At 42.7% G+C, this 25,710-nt stretch overlaps 1 protein-coding gene across 3 annotated transcripts in view; it reads left to right on the top strand.

Annotated features, from left to right (window-relative positions):
- The window catches only part of ADCY2 (adenylate cyclase 2), a 402,902-nt gene that overhangs the window by 17,446 nt on the left and 359,746 nt on the right, over positions 1-25,710 (top strand). For all 3 annotated transcript variants that reach the window (XM_014828435.3, XM_014828434.3, XM_014828433.3), the window contains exon 2: positions 5,678-5,875. In XM_014828435.3, coding sequence (XP_014683921.3) covers positions 5,678-5,875 — 198 coding nt within the window. The remainder of the gene's footprint in view (positions 1-5,677; positions 5,876-25,710) is intronic.

Below are 25,710 nucleotides of genomic sequence, written 5' to 3'. Positions count from 1 at the left end.
AATATTCCATGTGCACTTGAGAAGAATACTGTTCTTCCTAAGGTTGGATGTGGAATTCTGTATTGTCAATTCAGTCAAGCTTGCTAATTATGACTTTCAAAATATTTGCATCTTTTATTTATTTATTCACTTATTTATTTATTTTGTTTGCTTGACCTATCAATAGTTGGATGGAGATATTGAAATCTGCTCTTTGTAGATTAGTTTACTTTTCCATTTAGTTCTGTACATTTTTGCTTTATATGTTTTGAGGCTATTTTATTGGATTTTTAGGTGTTTAAAATTGTTATAATTGCCTAGGAATAGAGCATTTTGTCTTCATCCTTAATTTTTTTTTACTTAATGCATATTTTGTAAGATATTGAAATAGTTATTTTCCATCTCTTTATTTTCAACCTTTCTTTGTCTTTTTGCTTAAACGTGTCTCTTGTAAATAGCATAGCATTGAGTTTTGTTTTATAATCCAATCTGAGAATGTACTTTTTAGTTGGAAACTTCAAAGCACTTATTTCGTTGTGGTTATTGATATGTTTGCACTTGTTTGTCCCATTTTACTGCTTTGCTATCTATTTGTCCCAATTACTTCCCCTTTCTCCTCTTTTATCTTTTGGCTTGATGCTTTTTTCTTCTCTCTTGTTTTTTTCCCTCTGATGATTTGGAATTTATGCATTTATTTGTATTCTTTTAATGATCACCTTTGAAATTGTACCATAATAAAGATTTCAAGTTGGTCAGTCTTGACACTTAGATCATTAAATGACTTTGGAGGGGGCCGGCCTGGTGGCACAGCAGTTAAGTGTGCACGTTCCGCTTCGGCGGCCCAGGGTTCATTGGTTCGGATCCCGGGTGTCAACATGGCACCGCTTGGCAAAAGCCATGCTGTGGTAGGCGTCCCATATATAAAGTCGAGGAAGATGGGCATGGATGTTAGGTCAGGGCCAGTCTTCCTCAGCAAAAAGAGGAGGATTGGCAACAGTTAGCTCAGGGCTGATCTTCCTCAAAAAAATAAATAAATAAATAAAAATAAAAATAAAAAAATAAATGACTTTGGAACACTTTATCTCTAGTTTTTCTTCTCCTAGCTTTATTAGTCTTACTATTAAGTGTTTCAATTCTATCTTTTTAAACCCAGCAGTTAGACATTCATTGTTGTTGTTTCAGATGGATGATGTGTATTTTGTTGTAGCACTGTGTGTGCCAGTATGTCTGCTCACCTCCTTTTGTATTGTACAGTCTTTTTAGGATTAATTTTGTAGAAGTTCTTTTACAGAGAGTTTCTTGATGCTAAATTCCTGCTAAAAATGATTTATCTGTAAATCCTTGTGTTTTTGCTCTCAAAAAAAAGACAACCAAACTGGTTTCTTGGCTGAATGAGATGGATTGTTATTTTTGTTCAGTAATTTGTCCTTACTGTCTTGCACTGTTGACATTTCTGCCCTTCTGCTGTTGATCTTTGTGGGTGATCCTTCCTCTCTCTTTGGCCACTCTAAGGATCTTCTCTTTATCTCTAACAGTTTGCGTTTTTACCATCATACCGTATATATGCTTGTCTAACTGGCTTTCTGGAGTTGTAGATCCATGGTTTTCATTGGAAGTGGATAATCCGCAACTCATCTGTCTTTAAATGTTTTATCTCAAGTGTCTTCATTTTGCAGTTTGTATGTCATAGCTAAAGGCTGCCTTGTTTTTGTCCAATGACAGTCCTCCAAAGTAATTTTTGGTAATAAAGTACATAATTATTTAGAATGCAAAATAGGCATCATTCCAATAGTGAATAATCACACTAGCCTTGGTGAGAAAATACTGAAATCTGAAGGAAAAAGGGAATGGTCATCATGATCCTAATTGCTGTCATCTATGGTGCACTTGTCATATACTGAACACCCACCAGCCGTGCAGCGTCTGTATGGCTGTTGGCGTGAAGAAACAAGCTCAGGGAGACCCAGTGCTCACCCTGAGTTGCACAGCAGTGAGTGATGAACATGGTTCTACCTTCAGTCTGTTTGACTGTAAAGCACTTCACTAAAATATATTTTTTATAGAAAAGTAGTATTTTACATTGGACTGTCCTTTACCATCTACATGAAAAATAGTACTGCTTAACAAAAAATGGAACGTGCTCGTGAAAAAGGATGAAAATACAGATAATCTGTTGCCCCCTGGAAAAGCCTCTAAGAAACAAAGGAGTTGTCACATAATAAATAAAAAGCAATGGGTATTTAATGGGCCTAGCAATTAGAAGCCATCCAAAATTACCAGAAAATGCATTAAAAACAAAAGAATAAAATGTTTGAAGAGAGTGATAGGAACCATTATCATTAGTCGATAAACCATGCCCAAGATCCCCCTTTTAAAGGCACTTGCATGCATTTCGTTTAGTTTGCAGTATATGGTAACTTTTTTCCATGGAGGGAGCAGGGGCTGGGATACAGAAACACATTTAATTTAGATTGACAATGTTGTTAATTTTTCAGTTTGCTTTATTTTAGGCTACTCTCTTTGTTTTATATTCTGAATTTTGAAAACTCAATTAGCTCCAAAGAAAACAGCCACGGGGTGTGCCTTTGTGGCTCCATTCATTCATTCATCTTCCCATCCACTGGGAACGGGATGGGGAGGGCGGAGAACCCTGTAATTCAAGATCTGAGGGCATTCCTTTATTACATTGACTTAGCCTTAAGAAAAACGTGTGATGCAAACAGCGAGATGAGGAAAGAATGTCCTTTATAAGCTTATACTTTCTTTCATGAATACTCCACTGTTTTTTCCTTGACATACTTACAAAAGATTCTATTTTGTGGAGAAGTCTATATTAAAACTTGTTTGGAGTTAGAGTTTAAAAGGCAAATGAAGAATAAATTGGTGGCTGTTCTTTTTCCAGAAGAGCCCCGATCCTTCAGTGGGCTCAGGTTTTGCAATGGTTAGGGCCACAAGCCTCGGGAACAGTGGCCGGCCATCCAAAGCCCTTGGCCATCTGGGAATCCGCCTCACCCACCGAGGCTGGGGAATGCTATTCGAAGCTGAAGCTCTTCCTCTGGTGTGCAGGGTGGATGAGATGGTGTCGCACATCTGGTGAGCAGGGGTATGCCACCAACCCCCTAGGATCGCCTTTCTATGCCCCTTCCTCCCAAAAACTATGTTCCCAATGATAGTTTACCCCTGGTTTAGCATGAAGACGTATGTCGCTTTTGACCTTAAAAGCTTGGTTTTTTTCCTGATTTTAACAGAAATTACAACACTTTCGTGGGTTCCTAACAATAGTGTGGGACCCAGGCACTGTGTCTACTATGCCTAATGTGAAGTTACCCTCCAGCCCAGATAAGTCACTTCTCAGTGATGAAGACCCTGATATTATAAAAGAAAATAAAGTGCGATAGAGTTCAATATTTCAAACCCAAAACAATATCAAGTCTTAGTATATACTGGACCCAGCGCCATAAGACATTGGGTCTTTGTTTTGTTTACAGTAAGATCTTTAAAAAGACGAGTGCAGGAAAAGCCCCAACCGCTAATTCAGGGGGTCTTCCACTTCCTGGAAGGACTCCATCTAGATCTTTCTGTTCCTCTGGTTACTAATTCTCACTGTACAGTCATGCATATTTTCACACCATTCTCAGTCTTTCTGGAGAAATCGGAGCCAATGAAGTCAATGATTGTTTCTCCCCTGCTGGGTTAATGAAATAAGTGAAAAGACACGCTACGAAACCGCTGTCCTGGTTGTTTCCTAGTTAGCTTTCTGTCCACAGCTCAGTTAAGTTCATTTTGGGGGGTTTAAAATAAAATCAGTTTTCATGGCTCCATGTGCATGGCTATCGTTCTCAAATGTGACGTCCTCAGAAGACATGCTGCTGTGTCCACGTGTCCATTTATTTGTGGGGTCTGAGTGCTGGAGAGTGCGCGCAGCCTGGAGTACACCTGATACCCTTTTGCAATGATTGTGAAATGTGTCTGAGTAAAAGTACAACGTAGGCACTTAATTGTGGACAAAAATAGCAGTGGCGGGAGAGAATAAGACCGTTGCACTTGACCCTCCTGTCTTCTTACAGTTCTGGAGACATACGTTCTTTTGGCCACTCAAGGGTTGGCCTTTGGTCTAGCTCGCCACCTGCTGCACAACCAGAGGGCGGAGCACACAGTGGTGGCCAGAACAGACCTCAGATCCCTGGCTCTGTCCCTCACCAGCTCGACAGCCAGGCCAGCTTATTCTCATCGTTGGTGCCTCAGTTTTCTCTCCTGTGGAATAGTGCCAGCACCAGTGCTCCCCTCACAGGATTGGGGTCGGTATTAAAGAGGTGAATGTAGGTACGAGTGCTTAGGTTACAAAAATATGTATAGCAGTATTTGCTATGGTTGTTGTTGTTGTTGCCTCTTTCCCAGGTATTGTTTAGCACCCACATCTGTGTGCGAGAGAAAGGGAAATGTAGTGAGTTGGGTCCCTTTCTGTCCCCTCCATGTTACTCTGGACTCAGAGTGGTTACTTGACTGTGTTGCTGGCTTCCCCAGCTCCCTGTGGTTGGTGGTTGGATCTCTGGATGGGCTTGTCTGCATGTAAAGGTAGAGCTGCTGATGGGACGGAGTGAACCCTGCACCAACCAGAAAAGGTGAAGGGTTCACCAGCTTCTAGTATGTGAGAGAGCCGCCCCATAAGTCCCAGATTTTACAGTAACCTTTACTATTCCAAAACCTCAGTGGAAGTTCTTAGGGTCCCAGCCATATGGGTTCTTTGATTGAAACTCCTTTGGGTGTTTCAGTAACTAAGCATGTTTGGGTGAGGATTAAAGACTTGAACTGTGTTCCTGCCCCTGGTGAATGCTCTTCAGAGCAAGGTTCCAGCAAGGTTCTGCAACGTTTTTGCAGAAGCTAAAGCCTAAATCCAAGCTTGTACTGTAACCAAAGGGACCATGAGGTCTCTCACATTGTGCTGAAATCAGGTGGAATTGAAATAGTGTGCCTATTGTGTGTGTGGCTAGAAAGAAATCGAAAATGAGCGTTAGTGTGCAAAGGTGGATTTTCTTTAAAAAATGTGTTGGTAAGAGGCTAATAATACATGCCCATTTTCTGTGTGCTACTGGAGCCTGGGAGACGTGGGGAAGGAAACTAGAAAAATGGTGCATTCTTCTAAGTCTTTCCCACTCTCTTCATCATCTATATTTAGTGCTTCTGACCCTTTTCTGTTAACCTGTGCTCCCGTTAAAACATTAATTGCCATCATTAAAATAAAAGCTCATCACTTTAGCGACTGAGATAGTTTTTAGATTTTTTAAAATAAAACATTTCAAATCCATCTTGAAGCCTTGCTTTTGAAGGCCGGGGCATCTCTGATCCTCTGATTCAGGCAGTGCACATGACTGTCTTATTTTATCCTGATATCATGTGCTCTTGCCTTCACTTTTGAATAAAACTCATTTCTCCATGTATCAGGGAAAATTTAAATTTAATTTTATAGCTATTTTGCATAACTTAAATATCCAATACTGGGTTATTCGTGTAGAAAAACAGGATTATTTAATAGGAAACTGAAATTTTCAGAAGTTCAAACTGTTCTACTTCTAAAATAATTTTTAAAACTTGATATATTTTGACATGGATTAATGCTGATAGCATCTTGATCACATAAATCATCAGTATGGCACTGTTTCTGAACTGTACCTTTGCAATATGTTTTCTGTCTCCTTAGGAAGTTGAAGACCACGTGGCGTTTTTAATAACAGTTCCCACTGCCCTGGCGATCTTCTTTGCGATATTCATCCTGGTCTGCATCGAGTCTGTGTTTAAGAAGCTGCTCCGCGTCTTCTCGTTGGTGATATGGATGTGTCTCGTGGCCATGGGGTACTTGTTCATGTGTTTTGGAGGTACCGTCTCTGCCTGGGATCAGGTAAGACTTTAAAATGTTTTTTGGGTTTTCTTTATGTCCTTTGATTTGTGACATACTTACTTCTGAAAACTTGGCTTTAAGCTGTAAACAGCAGACCTGTAGCTGAGAAGAAAGTCTTCTGAAATAGCTGTCTTGGCGGTGTCCCCATAGGTGAAGTCACTCGATGCCCATTTTAACTCATCAGACCTACTGGTAGCTGGGTGCTTGCCTGGGTCTCACCCTGTCACTAGTTTTTGATGGCTAAGCCTGGGTTTATGCCTCGCCACCACAGTTTTGTAGCTCCATTCTTCTCCTGGTTTCCTATCATTCCAGAATCCCTCTGGGATCTGGGATCTTACCTTGTGCATCTAACTCTCAAAGACTGGTCACTGCCTTTGAACTCTTTCTCAGTTACTCGTCTTCCTCCTTATACACAGACTTCTGTGATACTGACTCTGTATCAACGTAATTACATCATATCCATAGAATTGCTTCCTACACCTGTTGGAAAACCCACAGTTCTTCAAGTTGAGCCTGGGGAGGCTCTTGGCTTAGAAAATGGTGACATCTGGAGGATGTCAGATCTTTAGGCGACTGTAGTCTTAGGAGTAGGCTTTTCCCCTGGTGCCACTCCCTCATGCGTGTGCCCCATTGACTGCTGGATTAAAGGGTGCTGTCCAGGGTGCAGGTCTGGGCTGCAGATATGGATATACAAGTTACTAACCTCAAGCTCTTGATCAAAGCTGTGGGGTTCTCTAAGCCATCCAGGGAGAGTGAATTGAGCACTGAGAGGGCCATCACAGGGTTGGTGGGAGCTCAAGAGCTGGGGATAGGAGAGGAACAGCAGCCAAGAATGGATAGAGAAGAAGCCATTAGGAGAAGATGAGGACTAGTGAGGGAGAATTGCTCTGGAGGCCAAGGGAGAAGAGAGATTCAAGACAGGAACCCACAAAAGGGTTCCAGTACCAGGGACAAGGTACACAGCATTCCTGGTGTGCCTTAGCTGGAGAGAGCCCTGGATGAGCCCAAAGATGAGGTTTCCAGTGGGTTCTGTCAATAAGTCACTCATGACCTTGGCCAAGTCATCATCGCCTTTGGGCGTCAGTTTCTTCTGCACAGGGAGAGGACTGGACTAGGTGAACTTAGGTTGGTGTCTCTGGCTCTTAAGGACACTGTCACAGTGGACAGAAGAAGTGGTGGTGCCACCTTTCTTCTCTTGCAGTTCCCTGAAGAGGCTCCAGTGGTCAGGGAAGCTCCCCAGTCCTTCTCCTCATCACTCTCCCGTTCAAGCCCCTTGGAGAATTGGGCCCCTGCCCCCATGTTCAGCTCCTTCTCTGCCTCCACTCCCACCTCTCTTCTTCACCTCCCTGAGCTGCAGCCTCACCCAGAAGCCTTTACTGGTGCACTTGGTCCTCATCCCTCCTGCCTTCACGGCACACATGGAGCAGACACGGGAGACTAGTTAAGAGCATCGCTTGTTGGCCTATGGTGTGGACCTAGGGGTTTCTCATCTCCCTGCACCAGTGCCCCCTTGTTTCAGTGTCATAGCTTTGGAAGAAGCCTTACTATCTGGAAGGGCAAGTGGGCCCTCCTTGCTCTTCAGGTTTCCTTTTGTTCTGAATTTTCTTGGCTCACTTTTCCATACGAATTGCAGAATCAGTTTGTCACGTGCAGTGAAAACTCCAGTTGTGATCTGGATTCAAATTATATAGAATTTCTTAACTTTCACTTTGAAAGGTATTAAACGTCTAGGAAGTAATGAAAGGATATTATAAAAAGCATCCAGGGATTTGCTATCTTAATGTTTTGTTTCCATAGAATTACGTGGCATGTCTGTCCAGTAATTCTGGTTTTCTTTTATGTCTTTTAAAGACTTTTTTTCTTCGTAAAATCGGTAACAATTTTCCTTAGACTTGTTGTTAGGTACCTAAAGTTTTTTGTTGTTGTATAGAAGGGACTTTTTTCCTAATTGCCTTTTCTATTTGTTTAATGTTGATGCATAAGAATATTATTGTTTTTTATGTTGATCTGTATCCAGTAATCTTAGTGAACTCCTGGTAGGGTCTCAGTTGATTTATATAAACAGTATTATCATTTCCAGATAATTAAAAAAGTGTTTCTCCATTTCAAATCCTTAATTCACTCTTCTCTTATGTATTATTGTATTGTCTAATTACATTAGCCAAGACTTCTAATGCGGAAGTGAATAATAGAGTGTAAAGTTCCAGCTTAAATGGAACATCTCTAATTTCACCAGTAATATAATATTTGCTTTATTATTATTATTTTAAAAGAACCGATTAATCAGGGTAAAGACCTCCCACTGTCTGGAACGCTCTTGCTCCCTGTAATTGCATGGCTCTTGGGTTACCTTCATGAACCTCCCTGACCCCCTTCAAAGAGCAGCCTTCCTGGACCTCCAGATGCCCCCTGTTGGACGACAGCCCTCACCCTGCTTTAGTCTTCCCCTAGCACTTACGATGATCATAGCACCTCAGATCATATTACACATCCCTCTCTGTTGATTGATGGTCTCCCCTGCAAGGATATCAGCTCCTCCTGGGCAGGGATGTGACTGTCTCTCCACCACTGTGTATTTGCATGTGCAAGTGTCCTCTGCCAAGAGTGGGCCCCAAAGCTACTCATTCAGTGTTTCCGTTAATGGATGACTGTGTTTGTTCATCTCCAGATTTGTTGTTGTTAGATTTTTTTGTGTATCCACTTGTTCTGTTTTTAACTATCTTTTGGTTGTTTTATTGCTGCTTCCACCTGCTTTTAAAAATCTCTTTAAGCATCTTAAACATTCTTATTTCATAGTCGTTTCGCTTCCATTTCCTCAGGGTTGATTTGGGATTTTTTCCTCTCTGCCCCAACACGTAACCCCACCTGTGTGAGGGTTACCTTCCACACGCTACAAGGGCCCGGGGCAGAACTAGCTCCTGTGTGGAGCATCAGCCCTGTTGACATTTCTGGTGGGTGGCCAGCCCAGCTTGTGGCCTGGACACCTTTCTGGGAGTGTGGCTGTGTCTGCTTGATGCTCGGAAAAGGCCACAGGCAGGCTCAGTGGTGGCAGCGGTTTTTGGCCACTCTTCCTAGGTTGGGGGCTTGGGCCCCTCATCTGCCTCACGCTGTGGGCCTTGCCAGAAGAGGGACACTCGGCCTCATTCTTCCACTGGAGTTTGAAATCCTGCCCAACACTCCTGGCTACCCCCGCCCCATTCAACAGGCATGGGGATTTAAAATGCAAGTGTTCTGTCTTATTAACCAAAAGTCTGGCATCTTTTAATATCAGCATCATAGATGTAGGCCCCTCAATGAGCATGAACCTTCCAGAAGTGTTACTGTAGGTTCACCGTGCATAAGGAGGTGTGCTCTGGGAATGCTTCCAACGAGAAGCCAGCTACAGTGACAGTACTGTCGTAAGAACATGCAGGGTGAGCCTACAGCACAGGCGGAGGGAACAGTTCACACAAGACCACCCTCACTGCTGACACCAGTGGCAAGTTTGGGGTTCTGAAGACCCCCTTGGGGTTTGATGGCTTACTTGAAGGACTCACAGAACTCTTTGAAAGCTGTTAGACTCATAGCTATGGTTTATTACAGGGAAAGACTGCAGATTAACATCAGCCTAGGGAAGTGTCTGGGGAAACTAGCAAATGTGGAGCCTCCGTTGTCCTCTCCCTCTGGAGTCATGGGCAGCGCTGCCGTCTCGGCAGCGATATGTGGCTCTCTGCATGGAGTACTGCCTACCGGGGAAGCGCAGCCCAGCCCTCTGTGTGCACTTTGCACTGGGGCTCCATCACGTACTGCCTGCACGGCTGGCCTTTAGTCTCCAGCTTTCTGGAGACAGAACTGATACTTCATGACCCTAAGCACCTGTTGTAAATCTCATTTAGACTGTCAGCTGGCCAAAACCCCAGGCAGACAAAGACACTCCTGTCAGGCAGGGCCTTCCAGGGGCCTAGAGATGACTTACCAGGAGCCCGGGGCCGAGCCAGCCCTGTCCTTGGGTAAGGTTAATTCTTCACTGCGCAGGTGGCTTGAGTACAGATCCCGGCTGTCAACATCTCCAGTGCAGAGCACAGAACGTCGTCAGCCAGCAGTGCGTCATTTGGACTGTGCCGGCCCCAGCCTGAGTGCTTTCCTTACACAACCTCATGGATCTTCGCGTAGCCTCACGGGGTGGGCACCATCATCCTCGTACTTTTACAAGAGCAGAAACAGACAAGGGTGGTGAAGTACCTTACTCACAGCCAAGCTGCTGGTGAGTGGAAGAGGAGGTTTGAACTCAGGGGGCTGACTCTAGAGGCTGGCTCTTACTCGTGACACCAGTGGTTCTCAACTGGGAGCGATTTCGCCCCCAAGGGACATTTGTCCATGTCTAGAAACATCTTTGATGTCACAACCTGGATGGGAGTATATTACTGTGGGAGGATATCATCAGTGGGTAGAAGCCAGAGATGTTGCTCAACATCCTACAGTGCACAGACTACAGAGAGTTATCCAGCCCTAAACGGCAGGGGTGCCCAGTTTGAGAAACCCTGTATAATACAAGACTACCCATCAATGTTGCCTCTGAAAGAACCAGCTCTTAAACCCTCAGTAAGGGGAATTGTACGGAGTTGCCAGGGCACAACGAAGTGTGGTGGTGCCCGTTTTGATCAGGCAAAAAGGGATGATTTTGCAGTGTGTGGTCCTCAGAAAGCACTGGCAGGTAAAAGGGTGGCAAGCTTGGAGACTGTGCAGTTTGGGAGGGGTCCCTGGGGAAATAAGGAAAATGGAAAATAAAAAACTTGCGTGGTTTGCCCTCACAGCCTTGACCGCGTGTGGACTCTTCCTATCACTGCTGTTGTAATTCAGCCCAAGCGAACCCCATCTTGACGTCCTCTTCCACCCTGGCTGCCAGCACCCCGACCCAGCTGACATCTGTTCCACACAGCTGCCTCCCAGATGAAAAGTATTTAAAAGTGACATTTTGTTGATGGTTCCAGAATCTCTGAGTGAAGTCGGGTGGTGAATTGCAGCGTTTTGGGCTCCAGCTGTTTAGTGGCAGTGTCTGCATGTTCAATGGAAGTCCTGTCTGCTTGCTTCTTGCTTGGGCTGATTTGCTAAAATGCCCTTCGTTGTGCTGTGACTTTCCCATTGAAAAAACGATAAGCAAAGAGGGAGCTGCCTTCACTGTATTGTATCTTGTTCTTCTGAATGGTTTAAAAATACTTGAACCGTTTTGAACTCCACATTAGTGGAGGGGCATGTAAGGTGTTTGTGTTCTCTGTTCTATTAGGTCACGTAAATAGGACAATCTTCTTTTCAGGCATTCAGTGGCAATGTGTATGGGGAGCATCTTTCCCTTTTCTGCACATGCCCAGTGCAGGTATACAACATAGCAATGGTCCCTATCTGACAGCCTCTAGGACACGGAGCTTTCCTGATGGGTAAGTCCTATCAGAAAAGGCTTAACTGAGGCTGACAAATAGTGTCTTACAGCTCTGGGCCAGAAGTCGAAATCAAGGTGTCAGCAAGGCCGTGCTCCCTCTGAAGGCTCCAGGGCAAGGATCCCTCCCTGCCTCTTCTGGCATTTGGTGGTTTCTGGCAATCCTTAGGGTTCCTTGGCTTGTGGACATACCACTCCAGTCTCTGCCTCCATCATCATATGCCATGCTTGTTTGTGTGTCTCTTCTTATAAGGACATCCATCATATTGGGTTTAGGGCTTACCCTAATGATCTCATCTTGAATTGGTTACATCCCCAAAGACCTTATTTCCAAATAAGGTCACCTTCACAGGTACTGGGGGTTAGGACTTGGACCTCTGTTTGAGGGGAACATGGTTCAACCCATGACAGACCATTTCACTGGAAGACAGTGTTTCCGAAATGGGTGCTCTCCTGCTACAGGAGGCCACTTCTGTCTTGTGGCATGTTGCTGTAATATTCACTCCCCCGTCTCAGATTTTCATAACGGCTCTTGATGTCAGCCTTCATTTGAACTGCAAATCCACCTTGGAAGTAAATGCGTGCCATGGAGGATTTGACGCTTTTGCAAACCAGCGTCCATTAGGAATTAGAGACGTTCTCATGTATGAATGTCCTGTTGACATAAGTCCACGCTCATTAATATAAAGAGAAAATAACCTGACGCTCGTATTGCCATGTAGACAGAGCATCATGAACGAGTGTTTGTGCTTTAGAGAACCTTGGCTCACCTCTGTCTGTCTGAATAATGGAAGTGCTTCTTTTGGGTTCCTGCATTAGTGACATCGAGTAAGACCTTGCTGGATACATTTTTGTAATGCTTTTAGTTCACTTGGTGAAGCCTAAGCTTTTAGATGACGTTTTATTTAACGAATTTCTAACAAGAACAAATCCATTTCATCTCAGCTGAAAACTCCCCTCCTTCTGAAATACCTGCTCAGAAGGGAGCAGGGCAGGAGGGCCGCCTGAGAAGGGTGGACGCTTCCACACATAGACGCCGCGTTGGCCAAGTGAGGACAAGAGAGCACAAGAGAGCTGAGTTGTGTTTGCTCTTGACTTCAGTTTTCTGCTTCCCTCATCGTAAGAGTTCACTGAACAGAGTTGAATAAATACTTCCCTTCCTGACAACCCCAGTTCAGCCTTGGCAGGCAGACCACGCTGAAGTTATTGTATAGATTTGTAAAATTACCCACTTGCAGGGCAACATTTGGTTCAGGAAGAAGAGACTTTCTTTGTCCTCTTACCTAAAAGGATGCCAAATAGTCAGCATGTGTCTAAATGTGTTTTCTTGCAAAAATAGGACATGAACGTGCAAAAATCTTTTTTTAAGTGAAAATGAAAGAAAATAAAGGCTTCGCATAGACTTTGAAATGGTACAGGATTGGTTTGCTTTTCCTTTAGTGCCGTCACTTGGAATGCGATTAAAGAGTGTATTTACCATTGGAAGAACCTCGTGGCCTGTGAACAAAAGGAGAAAAGTCCAGCTTAGAGAGATTGTCCCTGAGTGTCCAAGAAACACATCTTTGTATGCTTGTGTGTACCAGGGCGATTTCTCAGGGGGTGTTTGGAGTTAATATGAAGAAGGACCCACAGGAAAAATGATAAAAGTAATATAGAAAATTATTTCATTCAACAACAAAGGTGAAGACTTAAATATTTTTGTTGTTGTTTTTTAATGGCAAAGAACCTACTGATGAAATGTGGCCTTTCAGGACTTGCAACAGAGCGGCCCAGCCTGCAGTGTAGTTATGAGGTCCCGCCCACCGCTGGCGACTGAGAGCGGAGCTGGCATTTCTGTGCTTTCCCAGCTGTTAGTTCCCAGCCAGAGTGTCCTGACTGTCCAGTGACCTGAGGAGGGACCAAGACCCTCTCTGGGCCTTCCTGCCCTGGTCTGGCTCAACTAGACATTTCTGTTGGTGTTTCTGAAACAATCTCTCTGCTTCCTCTTCTTTCTCTGCTCCCGTGCTTTTCTCTAGGGGAACAGGCCCTGGTACTGAAGATTGTTATCTTGATTAAACTGTTATCTGGCTATTAAGCAGGCATTGCCTGAATGAATGTACACATAACGGATCTGTCTACTTGCCTCCCCTACCATGTGAATGGTAGAAAACACTTCCACAGTCCTGATCCTTCCCTGTGCCAGGCACTGTTGGGTTCCTTTACACGTATAACTTACTTGATTTATACAACCCTGTGAAGTAAGTACTTGCAACTTGAAGATGAGAAAACTGAAGCCCAGAGAGGTTAAGCAACTTCCCCAAAATCACACAGCTGGGAAGGGAGCCAGAATTTGAACGTGGCATTCTGGCATTGTGACCATCACACATCATCTCCATGTGCACATTGTCACCAGTGACTGTGGGTTATTTCCTGTTGTGCCTCAGCAAATGACAGATCATTGTGTGACAAGGAAGGGACACAGTTGGGAATTCTGAAGTGTTTTATCTGAGCCACTTTTGGGATAGATGTTATTTGGAAAAACTTCACAGGGAGGGAACTATTACTTCAGAGACGCCAAAAAATCCAGTATATCACTGTTTCGAATTGCCATCTGATATTCCCAGTTGCAGGTATTTTCACCCCTCAGATGACTAGGTAAGAGAAATGGGACTTATCTGACCCAAGAAACAAGTGTCCGTGTATATTAGTATTATTGTTTGGGAATCAGTGATTGCTTTTATAATGAAATGAGTCACTTATAAGCAGATCCTTAAAATTTCACTTCTTTCTGCTGGTTTTCTCAGCTGGTTGTGTCTTAGCTCCTATAAACGTATAACCAGCCCCTTTCTTCCCCGAAGGAAAAACCCGTCAGACTCAGGGCCCTGGGAGGCATTCGTGGGGATGCAGGTGCAGGGCTTGGTCCAGCCTATCACTCGCTTCTCCCTGAGCCGCGCCTGCGTTGGGTACTGTCTGCGGCCTTACTCGAAGCCTGCGCAGTATAGCTCACATGCTCTGGGGGATGGGGGGGGGGGGAGGGGCGTGGCCACCGTCACGAGAACCCTGGTCCTGTGTGTGCAGCTCAGGGCATCTGGAGGCACCTCCGGGGGAAGTCAACGTGAAGTCGAAAAAAGGAGTCGTGACTGCAGCCTGGAATCTGTAGTGCTTTCCTGAAAGAGCTGGGATTTTGCAAGGGAGGAAAAATGTTCTGCAGGTTTCCAAAACATCTGTCACTGACTCGGTTTAAATGGAGACATTTTGGATGGTGGTTGTCTTAGGGCTTCCTGCATTGTCTCCCTTGTGTTTGCCAAATGACTTTATGAAAGGTTGTGCTGATCATGGAATTCCAGCCACTTTGGCCTTGAATCTTGGATGCTGTTATAGCCAAAGTAACATACTTACGGGAACTGGTGAATAGTGCAGCCTGTCGCTGGTGGGTTAGGACTGTGTGTGTGCACCCATGCGTGCACGCAGGGGAGCTGCCAGCATGAAGGGGCGTGCATTCTAGACTCCAGGCAAGAGCAGCAGGTTCTCAGGAAAAAAATAAATCCAGAGTTAAATTATTTCCTATTAAGAGTTGCTAAGCAACACCTCACTTAGCTCTTCCAGCTTGCAGTATTTCAGATTTCCTTTTCTCAGCAGCCACTAATATCATCCTCACCCGGCAGTGGCACAGAGTTGAAGAAGCAGAGTTCAGGTTTGGGGAAGGCAAAAGTGCTGGAATTCTTAGAACAGAAACCAAAGAGGAGAGAGGAGAGAGCTGCAGAAAGAGAGAGAGCATGGGCTACGGGGATTTGTAAGGTCCCGTCAAGTCTCCACTTGAGGGCCAATGAGCACATGAATGGGAGGAGCCCAGCATGGCCAGAGGAGGAACCTGGGGAGGAGTAAGTCCTGGTACAGGGCCTGGAAGATCAAGTGCCGGTGACAGAGAAGAACCGTTCCTGATGCAGAGGGAATCACTTCATCAGGAAGACCTAACAGTTCCATTACCTGTATGCACCTAGTGACAGAGATTCAAAATACACGACGCGAAAGCCCATAGTCTAACTCAGAGATTTCAACAGCTTTATCTCAATAACGAATGGGACATTAAGAAGGAAAATCAATAAGAACAGAGGAGATTTGAAAAGTACTACCAAACAAGTTGATCTAACTGATGTTTACAGAACACGCCACCCAACAATGCAGCATATGTGTTCTTTCAAACGCATGTGGAACGTTGGCCAAGATGGACTGTATTCTGAACCATAAAAGTCTCAGTAAGTTTAAAATATTACTATATACAAAGGATGTTCTTTGGGCATAATGGACTTAGAATTAATGAAAAGAAATTTTGAAAATCAGTCAATAATTGGAAAGTAAACGGCCCGTTTCTTAATATCTCAGGAGTCCAAGAAGAAATTAGAAGGGGACTTAGAAAGTACATTGAACTAAATGAAATGAAAACATGATGGATCACAGTTTGTAGGATTCAGCTAAAACGGTGCTTGGAGAGAAATTTATAGCATTAAGTGTTTGTACAATAAAAGAGGAAAAGGCTCAAATCAATAACCTAAGCTTCCAACTTAAGAAACAAAAAAAGGAGTGCAAATTAAAAGAAAGGGAATAAAAAGGAGCAAAAAATAATGAAATTGTAAACAGAAAGACAGAGATAATGAAACAAAACTGGTTTTTTGAGATGATTGATAAAACTCTAGCCAGACTGATCAGAAATAAAGAAGATAAAATTACCCATATTTGGAGCCAGTCCTCGTGGCCTAGTGGTTAAAGTTCAGCGCACTCCACTTCAGCAGCCCGAGTTCATTTCCCGGTTGCAGAACCATACCACCTGTCTGTCAGTTGCCATGCTGTGGCAGCAGCTCACATAGAAGAACTGGAATGACCTACAACTAGGATATACAACTATGTATGGGGGCTTTGGGGAGAAAAACAATTTACCAATATTAGGGATGTGAGAGGGGTTGTCACCATAGATCCTACAGACTTTAAAAGGTTAAAGAAATATGAACAGCTTTATGCCAATAAATTCCACAGTCTAGAGGACATGGATGAATTCCTTGAAAAGCAAACTAACAAAGTTCATTCCAGAAGAAACCAATAACCAGAAAGCCCTATATGTATGGAATAATTTGAATATGTTGTTAAATATCCTTCCACAAAGAATACTCCAGGCCCAAATGTCTTCCCTGATGAGTTCTACCAAAATGTAAGAATGAAATAATCCCAATACTACACAAATTATTCCACGAAATAGAATAAGGAACGTTTCCCAACTCATGTCATGAGGCCACCATTACTCTGACACCAAAGCCAAAGATATTATAAGGAAAGGAGACTACAGATCAATATCTCTCAAGAACATAGACACAAAAATTCTTAACAAAATTTTAGTAAATTTTGTCCAGCAAAAAGCAAATAGAGATTAAATATAGAAAGATGAAATGGAGTTTATCTCAAGAATGTAAAGTTGGTCTACATTCAAAAATAAATGGATGTGATTCACCCCATTAGAGATCATTCCAATAAATGTACTACATGTCATGATTTCTGTAGAAGCAGAGGATGCATTTGACAAAATTCAACACCTGTAAAAAGTACAGCGCCATTCTTACCAGTGAAAGACTGATACTGTCGCTTGCAGTCGGGAGTGAGGTAAGGACCATCACCATCACCACTTCTCTTCAGCATTTACTGGCCGTCCTAGCTGGCGCAAAAGGCAAAAAGAAGAAGCAAAAGACTATAGACTGGAAAATAAGAAGTTTGCCTGGGTTTGTCCGTCTGTGTGTGGACTGTCCGTTATGGGAGCCACCAGCCACCTGAGGCTACTGAACGCTTGAGATGTGCCTGTTTCGAGTTGAGATGTGCTGCACATGTGAATGCTGACTTTTAAAGACAAAGTGTGAAGAAAAGAACGTAAACTATTTCATTCATAATTTCTTTAATCATTACATGACGAAGTTGTAATATTTTGGAAAAATAGGCTGTATATGATGTGTTGTTAAAACTCAATTTTACCTACTTTTGATGTGGCTCCTATAAAATTTCATATTATACACGTGATTTGCATCATATTTTTATTGAACAGTTTTGGTCTCTGTTGAAAATCCTGTGGAACCTAAAAAATGCTGCTAGAACTAGTAAGTGGGTTTAGTGAGGCTACAGTTTGCAAGGCTGAGATACAGAAATAAATTGTATTCCTATATATTAGAATCTTCCAATCAGAAATTGAAAAAAATACCATTTAATATTGCATCAAAAATATAGAATACTTAGGAGTAAATTTGAAGAGATGTATGTAGCTCTTCTACAGGAAAACTATGAAACATTGTTGACAGAAGTTAAAGAAATAAATAACTGGAGAGGCAGACTCTATTCACAGAGCCAAAGACTCAATGTTATTAAGTTGTCAGTTCTCCCCAAATTCATCCTCTATATATTATATATTCAATGCAATCTCTTGTTTATTCAATGCAAGCTTTTTTGTAGAGAGAAACTAGCAGATTCTAAAATGTATATGGACATGAAAAATACCTAGAATTGTATTGTCAAAACAAATTTGACAAAGCAGAACATGAAGATCTTACTCTACTGGGTTTCAGGATTTATTATAAAACTACTGTGATCAACATAGTATAGTATTCATGCAAAAATAGATGTTTAGGGCAATGGGCTACAATAGGCTGTCCAGAAATAGTCACACGTGTATGGTCAGTCTGTTTTTGACTGTGTTCCAAGCCAATTCAATGGCAAAAATATAAGCTTCTTAATAATACTTGTTGAAAAACTGAGATAGCCGTGGGCAAGAAATAAACTTCCACCCTTAGCTCACACAATATACAAAAATTAACTGAAAATGAATCATAGACTTAAAAGTTAGTTCTAAAGCTATAAAACTACTAGAAGAAAACATGAGAGAAGGTTCTTGGTACCTTTGGGTTAGAAAGCTATTTCTTAAATAGAGCACACCAGAAATTGTGAAATATTAAAGAAAAAAACCCGGTCAATAGGATTTGATCAAATTTAAAAACTTTTACTGTTCAAAGACACTGTTAATGAAAGTGAAAATTCAAGCCACAGACTGGGGAAAAAATAGTTACAAAACATCTATCTGACAAAGAACTTGTACTTGGGATATATAATAGTTTCTTACATCTCAATTATACCGCAATAAAGATGTAAAAATAGTGAATGAGGTTTTGCAGCTTAGAAAGAATTTTCACATACTCCATTTCAAATCATTGATAGAGTATCTTCAAGTGGGAGGTGTGATTCCCATTTTAAATATGAAAAGAACCCAAAAAAACAAAAGACCTGAGATACAAGAAAAGATTTTGTGACTTGCCAAAAGCTTGTAGCAGGCCTAGGGCTGGAACCCCCTGTCCCTTCCTTCCTTTCAGATGTGCTGACTCACTGGCTCTTGGCCATGTCCCTCCAGGCTTTTGTAATGGCTAAAGGAAAGCAGGGATCTTTAAGGAGAATGAGGTTACTGAGATGGTCTCAGGGAATGGCAGTATTTCCATTTTGATCGAATCTAAGGAGGAGATGATTCCTTCAGCAAAGATTTAATACCTGTTAAACTTTTTAAAAGATTCGCAAATCAATTGCTGAGTCATTTGAAATTCAGTTTCTAGTTCAGCCTGTTTTTTAAAAAAGAATATTTTTTTCATTGAGCATGGTACACACACACACACACAATGCCTAGGTCACTAATCTGTATTTTCTTTAATGCTCTCAATATGCAAAAATTACTTTTATTACTGTTTTTGCCTCTTGATGGGGGATATAACTAAAGAATCAAATATTTTGGGTTTTTTTTTTTTTTTTTTTGGAGGAAGATTAGCCCTCAGCTAACTACTGCCAGTCCTCCTCTTTTTGCTGAGGAAGCCTGGCTCTGAGCTAACATCCGTGCCCGTCTTCCTCTAGTTTATACGTGGGACGCCTACCACAGCATGGCTGCCAAGCAGTGCCATGTCTGCACCCGGGATCCGAACCAGCAAACCCCGGGCCGCCGAGAAGCGGAACGTGCGAACTTAACCGCTGCGCCACCGGACCGGCCCCAAGAATCAAATATTTTAAGAAGCATAAAAACACAGATGCATTATTCTAAAAATTGTGAAGCAATGAAATAGCTTTTGTTTTTGGTAGACAGATGAACTAAATTTCTTGTAGAAGGGAAATAAATGGGGATTTATATAATAAAATAAAAAAGTAATCAAATCTAATTTTATCATATTGGCCCAGATGTAGATAAACAGACCCAGGGAACAGAAGAGAGAGCTCAGAAAGAGACCTGTCTCGTAGGGCAGAAGTGGGGTTAAAACAGTAGGAGTAGGCTGGCCTGTTGCGGCAAGTGAAAAAATGAATAAATGAAATAAATGAACAAAAGGAAGAATTGACTATCTTAGGGAAAAAATCAGAGTCCTACTTCATTCCATATAAAAATATGAAGTCTAGGTGGATTAAAATCTAAATGAGGAAAGCAAACCATTAAGGATTTCAATAAAAATAAAAATTGCAAGGGAAATCTCTTCATAGCATCAGCATAGAGAATGATTTCTTAAACAAGCTTTGAAAAGCAAACAATTAAAATAAAAAAATTTAAAAACGTTATAAAAGAAAAGTGATGCAGAAATGTAAAAGGAAAGACCCATCCCAATTACTTTTACTTCTCTGTAGATAGTCAAGGAACGGTCTTACATGTGTGCACAAGAAGGTATGTAGATGAATCAGCTGGCAACTGGATAAGTCAATTGCAGTATTTTTATTCAATGAAATACACGAAATGAGTCAAGTGAATAAAATAGACCTACGTACATATATCAACACTGATGAATCTTGAAAGCCATAATGTTGAATGAAATAGGAAGTTGCAAAGGTAGACTGATAATATATGTATCTGCATTTTGAATACTTATGGATACAAATATTAAGAATGAAAGCATGGATGAGAAGAATAACGTACTGATTTCAGCCTCCTGTTTTTTTCTGGAGGAAAGAAGAGAATGTGAAAGGGAGACTTGAGCTGTAACTTCCTGTGTGTGTGTGTGTTTCGTCTACTTATATATGTATATATGTTTATGTTCATGATATATCTGTTTTGGAAATATATATATGTGACAAATACAGCCTCTAATGGCACAAGGTTCAGTGTATGTGTATGTTCACAGGTGGCTGTCGTATTATTTGTTGGCCTTTAAAAACTTCAGGTTTTAGTATTTTACCTTTTATGTAGAATTTAAAAAGAAATAAAAAGAACATCAGATATGCTGAACACAACTTTGCCGTTGGCCTGGATTTGCCTGAGCTTGCCATACTGTGTCGTGGGTCCCCAGCCCAGCTTTTAGAATCTGACCTCGTTGCCTCCCTCTCAGCCGTCAGCAGGCTGTCCTGCTGCTTCCTGGCCCCACAGCCTCTGTGGCTGTGATCGCTCTTCACCATCGTGAAAAAACAACCCTCTATTTCTCCCTGAAAGTGTGTTATTGTTAACCAGTTTTAATAAGAAGTGTTCTCTTTTCGAAACTTTTAAAAAATTGTACAGCACTATACAAATGGCAGGGAATGTAAGAGCTGGTGGTGGCAGGGTTTGGTCACTGGCATCTGTATTTAAAGGTTAATGAAAACCCAATCAAAATGTTCAAAGACTATGATCATTGAAAAGAAATAGCTAAAAGGTGATATCATTCCATTTACTTGCAATAAATATTTGGAGCATTAATTAATGTTGTAATCTTTAAATGCTATAAAGTAATTGTTATTATAATTGGATGTCATTTTCCTTAGTTCCCAATTATTAAAAAAAGAAACTATTCACAAAAATTTATAAGAGTGAAGAATTAAAATGAAGACCTCTGTGCCTTCTAAATTTACCGGTGCATGCTGTTGAGTATGACATGTTTGTATTTTTGATAGTTTTTTTAGTGACCCATTATGACAACAAATATAATATTAGCATGGAAGAATGAAGTAAAATGATTGTAGATTGATGAAAATCCTGTCACTCTCTTCCTTCAGTTATTTTCTGTGTGTCTTCTTTTAAGGTATATGCTGCAGTTTAGCTGCAAATACACTCGGTGTGGTGCACACAGGCACTCGGTCAACATCTGATGTTCTGCATTCCATGTGAGCTTCATGAAACATGCATCTTTGAAGATGAAACTCAGAATCTAGATATGACAATTGGTACTTCTCTCCTTGTGGGAAGTGCAAAGCCACCAAAGCTAAGCAGGAGACAGATGGATGCTGTGTGCTCTAAGGATGTGAGCACACACTCTAAGAGCTGTCTTATAACCTAAAGCGGAAACATGCCTTTATAATTTGGAGGGCATCTGTCTGCTGGTCTCTGGTGTGGCTTCTGTAAGCTTTGGTCTGGTTATCTGTGAGTTTCATGGTGGGGGAGGGCACAGAGACCCTAGACCTTGTGGGTGGAAGTGGGGTTCTACAGAAGCGTGTCTCACGTATTGTGATTGTAAAGAGCCATTCACTTCAGCCGTGATTTCCTGGCTGTCTGTCCTGTGAGAGGTCTGCATGGGTCCAGAATCTCTTTTGTAGCTTTATAGCTGATTGTGGGGAATTAATTCACTTTCACTCAGAATGCCAGTTTATGATTTTATTGCTGTTCAGAGAATGCTTCCGTCTGAATACCTTCTTACTGGTGTTAGGTTACCTGGGCAACCTATTCAGTTGGGTGTGTGTTGAAGATCAGATGAGAACAAGGCAGGTTATGAGCTCTCTTTCTTTGGGTATTTTATTCAGGCTGCAGCAGAGTCTGAGGAATATACGGTTGCACAATGAGGTCATTGTTTTGGCAGGTTATGTTGGGCAGAAGTCGTGGGCTGTGTTGTTTGGAGATCCTGTGGGGTCAGTGTCAACGTCATGCCAATACTCTCAAGTGAACCAATTTAAGGTCCCTGATATCAAGTGTGGCCCAGGGAAGAGAATAAATATTTTTGGAATAAGAGCCTTTTTTCCCTCTATTGGCGGAAAACCAAGGCTTGGTTTTGGCTGGCATCTTCTCTTCTGGACGCCCCTTCACTCATTATTTAACACATGTCCCAATGTGGAAACTTGTCCTTTTAGTCATATGACGTAATCAGAATCTCCAGCAGACGTGGTCAGCAGCACCTGGAGTCTGTGATTGGCAGGGACAGTTCAGGGCATAAGACGGCTCATTTCTAAGCCCTGGAAACACTCCCATTGCATATAAGCTGTTACTTAATTAAATGAATACACTTTTCCTTAAGAGTCCATAAGATTTCTAATCAGTTCCAACTGAAAATAAAGGGCCCTAGTGTAGTTAGAGAATGTGTCGACCATTAAAAGAACAGCTAAGGTTTCGTCTTCATTTTGAGTACAGGACATTGTGGTCAGCAACCGGGCCTGTGCCATCCCAAACCTGGTGGCCCAACATGACTGCAGCTTCTCTCCCAACCCTCAGATGTTGGTGCCCAACATGATTTAACAGCAGACACTCCAGCGCTTAAAACTGTTAGACGTGAACGATATCCTCAGATTGGCAAGTATTCTTTTTCCCCAACAGGTAATCAAGTGACTTAGATTTTTGTAGATATAAGACACTGTTAAAATTCTAGAAACCCCTGGAACTCTCCAAGTTCTTACCTTCGTTTTTGAGAAATTCAGCATGGAATGGGAATACAGTCCATCCCTGTTACTTGTAGATTCCATATTTGTGATTTTTCCTACTCGCTAAAATGGTTTGTAAACCTCAAATCAACAGTCAGTGTCATTTGTGGACATGCCCAGAGTGGTGAAAAATATGAGGTGCCGATGTGCAGGTTTCCAGCTGAGGCGGAACGAGGTGTCGCTCTGCCTTCGTCTTACCGTCTCACTCTATAAGCAGGTGTCCTTTTCGTGGTCTGTTAGTGCCATGTGTTTTGCATTTTGTTGATGATTTCATTGCTTAGAATGGTCCCCAGGCATCTTGCTGGAGTGCTGTCTAGCGTTCTCAAGTGCAGGAGGCCTGTGATGTGCCTCATGGAGAAAATACCTGGGTTAGACAAGCTTCATTCAGGTGTGAGTGACAGGGCTCTTGGCATGAGTTCAATGTTAATGAATCAACAATATATAGTAAGTAAGGTGTCTTTACCAGAAACCCAATAAAACAAGGCGATGTATTGATGGGTTGATGAAAATGTGGTGACCAGGGGTGCACAAGAACCTGACCCTACATTTCATGGTTTGGTACTTGCTAATTCTGTGTCCATGGTGATGTTATGGACAGAACCACCGTGAGGAGGGAGAATGACAGTGCCTTCCCGTGGGAGGAGTGAATAACAATGCAGTAACCTAAGGAGACGACACTGGAACTGCGGGTCTCATGTTTCTGTCTCTCCCATCGCCTGTTCCATTTTCATACTGATGTATTGAAACATTCTGTGCCTTGGCTTTGATATTTCTGTGACTTGTATTTTGGTCCCACTCAATTTCAACCCATCCTTGAAATATCATGAACTGATAATATTAGAAAACCAGAAAAACAGGGCCATGGAATGGACTAAGGAATTCCAGGATTCTCATTCTGAAACAAAGGTCCTTAAGTCAGAACGTCCTTGTTGAGTGATCCCTGGGTGTTGGCCGTGACATCTCTTCAGCAGCTGGTGCGTTTGGCAAGCAGATTGACTGCGGGGGCCTGACTGGGTGACCGGCCGTCCCCAGCTCTCTCATGGGCTCCTGAACGACAACTGTGGAACAGAGAACATAAGGCCGGCACAGCAGGCATGGGCAGCTTGTTGGGGATGCTTCCGTGCTGGGGAGGGGCTCTGAGTCCAGATGAAACAACTACCACTTCCTCAGGGGATGTCCTGGGAAATCCTTTGGCGCCAGGCCATGAGTCATTTCAGAGCTGCTCCGCCTTCATAAAGGGTCCTTTCTGTCTCTGGAGTGACATTTAGAGAGGAATTAGTTCAACAAATAATTATGTGTTGTAATTTGTATTTATTGTAATAAGTGGAATTAGCAGGAACAAAAGGGACAAAACTCTTGCCCTCATGGAACGTACATTCTAATGGAACAAAGTAAACATTACATACAGCACATCACGTTGCTCAGTTACAGACTTTGTTAGAAGGTGGAAATAGGAGAATAAGATGAGGGAGAGGAGTGTGCTGGGCTGGGGTTGCAATGATGAGTCGAGTGGTGAGGGAGCTGGATGGGCCACACGGAGGGAGGGGGCTGCCAAGAAGAAGCCCAGTGGTTTAGGGGAACAGCAAGGAGGCATGAATGCTGGACCAGCTTATGCCAGAAATTCCCAACCTCTGAGTCTGGCTTCACTGCTTGCTGGCTGTGAGGGACTTTATTTCTTTGAGCCTCAGTTTCTTCATATGTAAAATGGGTAGAATAGGTATAATGATCCTTCACGGGTCAGTTTCCAGATGTAACAAGTGATAAAGTGTCAGTACTGTAGCTGTCACATACTGAAAAACGCTCGGAGGTTCTGTTGGGAGCCTCGGGGGTAGAGTTTGGAGTGCAGATTCTGCACTGTGATGTGAGACTGGCCTCCCACTGTCAGGGGAGCTCCCGTAGAGCAGCAGGGCTTCCCTCAGGCCAGCTCAGCGGGAGCAGTGGAAGAGGCTCATGTCTTCATTCCCTCTTTTTTCCATCTCTCCAATGCCACAAAATGTACCAGTGCCTGCACGCTGTGAGCTTTTTCTTTGTTGTTGGCCTGAACACAAAGGGAAGCAGAGTTATGAAGAAGTCATGGCCATGTGGTAGAGCTTCTTGTATATGATGCCTTTTTGTTAGCATCTTGTGAAGAACTATAGGTACTGGGTTACAATGCTTCCACACACACGCACACGAGTATCTAGACATACATGTAGATACCTATCGAAACCTCATTAATATCAAAGTTCTTCATTAAAAGACTAATAATTCGTTAGGCCCTCACAAAACAAAGTGAAATCATTATGGCTGCTATTGATGGGAAGGTGTCACTGAGGGAGAAGTTCCAGGGCCCCTATTTTATACAGAAGTCAATATAACCGTAAGGGATATTGCAGAGGAAGAATCCAGACGCTTCGTGTCATGAGGAAGGGTGAGGAAGAGGAAGAGGAGCTAAGACGGGCTGCACGTTTTGAATCTGGGGGTGAAGAGAAATGGGAAGAAACCCGGGTGGGTGTGCAGGAATGTTGTGCTGTCCCTGTGAGGGTGGGAAGGAGGAGGTGAGAGTTTGGAGCCCAAGAGATAGATTAGTTTCAAATAGAGATGATGGCCTCCTTCTGGGCAAGCTCGGAGCTGTGTGAGAGGATGGGTGAGAGGTAGAAAGAATAGGACAGACAGCGACCACATCCCAGGAATAGTCAGAGAAGTGAGAGACATCTGACCCCTGCGAGGCTGTGGTGACCTTGAGGTCACAGACAGAGGGAATTCGAAAATGGAGAGACTGTGGACAGATGTTAAGAAGCTTAAGGACTGAATACCTGTTGACCAA

This window comes from Equus asinus, chromosome 10, assembly GCF_041296235.1.
Source record: "Equus asinus isolate D_3611 breed Donkey chromosome 10, EquAss-T2T_v2, whole genome shotgun sequence".
In the NCBI taxonomy this organism is placed as follows: domain Eukaryota; kingdom Metazoa; phylum Chordata; class Mammalia; order Perissodactyla; family Equidae; genus Equus; species Equus asinus.
This window is presented reverse-complemented; position numbering and strand designations above follow the sequence as displayed.